Raw genomic sequence first — 6,740 nt, 5'->3', positions numbered from 1 at the left:
TACTGTATGTACCTTGAACGATGATTGTTTTTATTCCTTAGGAGACTGGGTGGATGGAGTCTTATCACCGGTATATGATCCGCGTGGGCGGAGTGAACTTAGTTGTCTTCTTGCTAGCTTCTTGAGTGGTGAGTATGAGGAAGTCCGAGTTGAGTTGTCGAGGGTAGTTTGTGAATACCCAGATGTCTTCCCTAATGATCTTACTAGCTTACCACCTCACCAAGAGATTGAGTTCTCTATTTATTTAGCGCCTGGCACGGCACTAATTTCTATGGCACCATATCGGTTTGCGCCTGCTGAGTTGAGTGAGTTGAAGATTCAACTCCAGGAATTGTTAGATAAGGATTTTATCTTCCCTAGCACATCACCCTGGGGAGCACCGACTCTCTTTGCTAAAAAAAAAGATGGAGCCTTGCGACTTTGTATCGATTACCGGAAGTTGAACCAGGTTACTGTTAAGAACAAGTACCCAATGCCTCGTATAGATGATCTATTTGATTAACTGAAGGGGTCTTGTTGTTTTTCTAAGATAGATTTGAGATTGGGTTACCATCAGTTGAGGGTAAGGGAGGAGGATATCCCGAAGATGGCATTCCGTACACAGTATGGCCATTGTGAATTCCTAGTGATGCCTTTTGGGCTAACCAATGCCCCAGCCATATTTATGGATTTGATGAACCGGATCTTCCGTGAGTTCCTAGACCGTTTTGTGGTTGTCTTTGAGGACGACATTTTAATTTATTCACCCTCTAAGGAGGAGTACGAGGAACACTTGCGAGTAGTGCTTGAGTTGCTAAGAGCCCACAAGTTGTACGCTAAGTTTGGAAAGCGTGAGATCTGGCTGAAAGAAGTTAAATTCTTGGGTCATGTAGTATCTGAGGAAGGGGTGACCGTAGATTCATCCAAGATAGAGGTAGTGCAAGACTAGGCACAGTCTAAGAATGCTTTTGAGATTCGTAGTTTCTTGGGATTGGCCGCATATTACCGTCGGTTTGTAAAAGATTTGTCTAGGCTAGCTTCACCTCTAACTAGATTGACGAGAAAAGGAGTCAAGTTTGTGTGGAGTGAGATTTGTGAAAAGTCATTCCAAGAGCTTAAGGTTAGACTTACCACCGCTCCAGTCTTGATTATTCCGAAGAGGGGTTTGGGCTATTCAGTGTATTGTGATGCTTCACGGGAAGGTTTGGGTTGTGTATTGATGTAAGAGGGGAAGGTAGTAGCTTATAGCTCACGGCAGTTGAAAACCCATGAAAGGAACTACCCTACTCACGACTTAGAGTTAGCGGCGGTGATTTTTGCCTTGAAAATTTGGAGGCACTACCTATATGGTGAGAAATTTGAGGTGTTTTCTGATCATAAGAGTTTGCATTATCTGTTCACATAGAAGGACTTGAATTTGAGGCAGAGAAGGTGGATGGAGTTCATAGAGGATTATGATTTCGAGCTACATTATCATCCGAGAAAGGCCAACATTGTGGCCGATGCCTTGAGTAGGAAGTCTACTAGTAGTTCGGCTTGTATTGCCATCCGAGAATAGAAAATGTTGGGTACTCTTGGAGAGTTTGACTTGCATCTTGGCGAGTCCGTTGGATTTGCGGCCTTGTTTTCTATAGTTGCATAACCTATCCTTGTGAACCAAGTGTTGGAAGCGCAGAGGGGTGACCTTGAGGTAGAGTCCCTTCGGGAGAAGGTCTCTAGTGGAAAGGTAGAGAAGGGCTTAACTGTGTATCCCAACCAGAGTGTGAGATACCGTAACCGTTTGTTCGTGTTGGAGTCTTGCCGAGAGGAAGTTCTCTGAGAGTTTCACCATTCATGCCTTGCAGTGCATCCGGGGGGCACAAAGATGTATCACGATCTGAGTTGCCAGTTTTGGTAGAGGGGTATGAAGAAGGATGTAGCCGTGTTTATATCGAAATGCTTTACTTGTTAGCAAGTGAATGTTGAGCATCAGAGACCTGCTGGTTTGTTGCAACCCTTACCTGTAGTTGAGTGGAAGTGGGAGCATGTCACAATGGATTTCGTTGTGGGCTTTCTGAGGACTCAATGGGGTAGTGATGCCATTTGGGTGATAGTTGACCGATTGACTAAGTTGGCGCATTTTATTCCTATGCACGTAAGTGATTCTGTAGATTATCTTCCCGACTTGTACAATAGGGACATAGTGAGATTGCACAGGGTCCCTGTGACTATCATTTAAGATAGAGATCCGTGTTTTACAGCTCAGCGGCGGTAGAGCTTGCAGAGTGCCTTGGGCATTAGATTGACTTTTAGCACGGCTTACCATCCTTAGACTAACGGGCAGTCCGAGCGTACTATTCAATCCTTTGTGACGACTGGGTCTTAATTTCCCTTCTTTTTCTTTCCTCTTCACTTCGTCCTCTTTTGCTCTCGTTTAGTTTAAAAGGTCCGAAAATAATTCTTGAAATTAAAGTCCTTGTTCTTGTTTTCGCTCGGTGTTGAGTTTCACTTGTTCCGAAGGGTGCACAGTCGAGTTCGGAGTGCCCGAGGACCAAACTAGAAAATTTTGGGCTGCTGGGCCAAGGCCGCACCTGCGGTGGCCTTAGGCCGCACGTGCGGGGTGGGACCGCATGTACGATGAGGGTTGAACATCAGGGGGTTGCACATTGCCTAAACGGCACGTGCGGAGTGAGGTGCGAGAAGGGGCACCGCACGTGCGGGGGTAAAGGCCACACGTGCGGGAGAGGTGCTCCGCACGTGCGGGGAAGGGCATCGCACATGCGGCAGTCTGGGTAGCCCGAAACTCTATTTTTTTCTCTCTTTTTGGCCGTGTTTATATCACATTTTAGGCATTTCCTTCTCACTCTAAACCCTATTTTTCTGCTCCTTCTCTCTAGAAAACCTCCTCAAACACTAAGGGCTTGTTTGGTTTGTTTTTGGGAGAGTTGTTTTTGAAATTTTTTTCCAAAATTTTGTTTGGTGTGTGATTTTTCTCAAAAAAAATTCCAAATCACTTTCTCTATCTTATACATCAATCAATCACTTTTACTCTCTCCTCTCTCTTTCTCAATCACTTTTTCTCTCACACACATCTACTCAATTACAACAAAATATCAAATCATCCCAAACTCCCAAACTCTAAAACTACTTTCAAAATATACAACCAAACAAACCAAAAAAATTTCTAAACTCTCTCCCCAACTTTTTTTTCAAAAACAACTCTCCCAAAAACAAACCAAACAAACCCTAAAACTCTTTGATTTTTGCAATCCCTTGGATCTAGACTCATCATCATCATCATCATCATCATCATCATCATCTCTCCCTCTCAAGCTTTGGAGATCAAAAGCTAGAGTTTCACATGGTGTGGTGGAAATCAAAGCTCTCTCATCCTTGATTCTAGGGTTTCAACTCCATGTCTTCATCAAACTTTGAGGTAGGGATTTCTTGAGTTATATATACATGTTTTTCTATATAAATGTTGATTTGAAAGTTTCCTTGTGATTATTGTGTTGATTTTGATTTTGTGAAAATGTAGAGAGTTTTTAAAGTGGGTTTGAATTTCAACCTTTTTATTAATCCTAGAGGGTTTGCCTATTTACTAAATTCAAGAAAGATGGTTTTTGATAGGGTTTCATTGAGAGGAATGGGAAATGTTTGATTTTGAAGAAAAACCCTAGGAATTGGGGGATTTTGGAAAAATATGAACAAGCCTATGGATTTCTCTCCTTTCTTGTGTCAAGAGTATGAATGGGAGTAAATTTCTTCTTATGTTTGACAAAATAGCAATCTACTTGATATATAAGAAATGAGATGTTATTTTGACATGATTGCTAAACACTTGAACATGTATTGTTGTGAAGTGGCACATCGTTGTGCACCATGGATTGTGAAAATTGTAAACATTGGAGTTTAATGTTGAAAACATCACATGTAGTCTTGAAAAGATTAAATTGTTGAGACTTGTGAAATGAGAAGTTGTAACTATGTGTTGATGACATATGGTTATCTTGTGGAAGAACCTTGAAAAGAGGAAATGGGAAATGTGATTGTTGACATTATTGTAGAGTTATTTGAAAATGGAGAAATGCAATGAGGTATGGAAAGTCTTTGCATTGCATACTCATTCAATTTATTATTATGCATTGTGAATTTAGATTGAAGATATTTACTTCATGAAAGAAAAAAGGCATTGTAATAAGAACTATGGAAATGTGTTGTGGGGTAAATACGTTGGTAAGTCCTGATAGGGGGTGCAGATGAGTTGTTAAGTTGGCCAGTGTGTCCGAGGTGACAGACTGAAAACACGTGCGAATGAGGTACCACTTCCCTTCCGGTTAGCAATCGGTAAAGTGGGGTATTGGTAGTGCTTGTTGAGCCTACTTGCAGACACCAACCTAAGGATTACCTGAGTCATATTTACCGCCCCTATTGATTAAAATTGGAAGTTTTGGAAATTGTTGAGATTGTAAACTTTTATTGAAAAATGGAGATCTTCAAGAAGAGCATAAAAAAAATGGGATTTCTTTAAAATGGCATGGCATGGCATTGACATTGCATTATTCATTGAGAATTTACATAACTGTATATACTTTGTAAGAATTCTCTACTGGGTTTTATGCTCACCCCTATGGGACTTTGGTGTAGGTAAAGATGTGGTGATCTCGCCAAATTGAGGGCGTAGATATGTTTTGGTGAAGAGTAGATTGCTCTTATTTTGTTGCGAAATTTTTGTAAGCTAAGGGCTAAACGTGTGTGGGTCTAAGAGACCATTTTGTGTAACCGGGCTATTGCCTTGGAAGATGTAAGCCCTTGAGGGCATTTTATTTGCTTTGAGACTAGATGTTTCACATGCTATAGATTCATGTGTTCTGCTTATCATTGAATGTGTATCCGCATGTGGAACCTTTGTATAAAACCTCGGAGATTTATGATGTAAAGGTTTGGAGAATGGTTATATTTGATTTAATGAAAGTGGCTTGATGCACTATACGTGTTGGGTTTATTTCGGGGCGTGACAACTTGGTATCAGAGCTACCGGGTTTGAATACTTAGGGCTTGCGAGGAGTGGTTGTTTTACCACAATGGGTTCATTTCGCATGATTAGGAAATGTTTAGCTTTTGTGATTATGTGATAACATGCTTATGTGACTATATGGGTATGGAATTAGACTTTTGGGATGTTATTTGCGCCTATTAGATTCCTTAAGGTCTTCTTAGAAGGGTACTTGATCAATACTCATTCTACTAAGAATTCTTGGTTTCTCATGGGACGAATCTCATCACTAAAGGATAATTCGTATGTGTTTATGTGACTAAGTGCTTATGTGGAGTGAATTGAATTGTTTGTGTGATAGAATATGTATAATTGTTATAGTTTATCGTGTGAGGCAAGTTGCGAGCACATTTGGATTTATGTGCTAAATTATCTATCTTGTTCCATAATTAGGATGTCAAGAAGGGTTCAAAATCGTGGTGGTAGGGCGGAAGATGTGGTAGGGGCCGTCGGGGTGTGCAAAGGGTACCGGTCCATGAGGTACCGGTGCAAGAAGAGGGTTTAGGCCAAGCTAACATGGCTGAGCAAGTGGGACAAGCGGAGGTACTGGGGCAAGCGGGTCAAGCCGCAATGGGGGTCCTAGCCTGGGAAATGCCGAGGGCATTGAGGGAGTCCATGAATATTTTGAGGGCGAAAAACCAAGCTAGGGAGAATGCTGTGGAGACAAGGCGCGAGCTTCCTCAGGAGGGAGTTTTTGCGGGCCAAACCGGATGAATTCCATGGTGGCCCTGAGCCAAAGAAAGCGGATGAATGGCTCGAACAGACGGTGAAGACATTCGAGATGCTTCATATAGAAAATAGTGAACTTAGAGTAACTCTTGCGAGTTACTATCTCAAGGGGGACACGGGCCAATGGTATAAGTATGCCAAGAGCCGAATAGAACGGACATGGGAGGCATTTGTGGTGGCCTTCGAAGACAAGTACCTACCTCCCACTGCTAGGGAGAGGTTGAGAAAGGAGTTCCAAGACCTTAAGCAACTTAACATGTTTGTGGCCGAATTCGAAGTGGCCTTCTCTAGTTTGTCCCGGTTCGCACTAGAGTTGGTAGCAACGGAAAAACAACGTTGCATTGAGTTCGAAAAGAAGTTGAGAACCAAGATCTTATTAAAAGTTGCCGGGAACGTGATTCGGAATTATGACCGTCTTGTGGAGGCGGCCACACATGTAGAGATTACCGTGGAGGCCGAGGAGGAGAGAGTTCAAAATTCGAGGTTTAGGGGCCAAGGGTCGCAGGGAGACTATAGGTCCAACAAGAAGAGCAGAAACACCTTTTCATCCCAGTCTCAACTGCAACAGTCTAGATCCACTTTTTTCTTGCCCAGTGCGGGCCCGGGGAGGAGTGCACCGAGTGGGTTTTCTTGCTTCAAGTGTGGCCAACCGGGTCATAAGGCCTTTGCATGTCCACAGAAAGGAGGAGGACAGCAGGTGTTGCAACCACCACCACCTAACCGATCTCAGAGTCAGTCTCAGAGTAGGGATAGGGGCCTACTTGCTACCAGTGCGGTCAGTCAAAGCACATAAAGAGAGCTTGTCTGCAGTTGGGAGGCACATCTGGCGCACCGGGGTCGAGGTAGACTCAGAGCCACCAGCAGGCTCACTCAACTCAGACTTCACGAGTTCATCAGGGAGCCGCTTCAGCTCAGTCAGTACAGCAGGCCTATGCTCCAAGGGATGAGTAGGTTTATCAGAGGCCACAAGGGCGCGTGTACGCTGTTGTCACGCTAG

General features: G+C 43.1%; 1 protein-coding gene across 1 annotated transcript; it reads left to right on the top strand.

The window, feature by feature from the left end:
* Positions 1-5,666: 5,666 nt before the first annotated feature.
* LOC145798076 (uncharacterized) lies at positions 5,667-6,536 on the top strand. The gene has a single exon (XM_082885543.1). The coding sequence runs from the start codon at positions 5,667-5,669 to the stop codon at positions 6,534-6,536; it is 870 nt and encodes a 289-aa protein (XP_082741669.1).
* Positions 6,537-6,740: the final 204 nt, after the last annotated feature.

Source organism: Camellia sinensis, chromosome 8 (assembly GCF_055761805.1).
Source record: "Camellia sinensis isolate YWXY chromosome 8, ASM5576180v1, whole genome shotgun sequence".
Lineage (NCBI taxonomy): Eukaryota > Viridiplantae > Streptophyta > Magnoliopsida > Ericales > Theaceae > Camellia > Camellia sinensis.
This window is presented reverse-complemented; position numbering and strand designations above follow the sequence as displayed.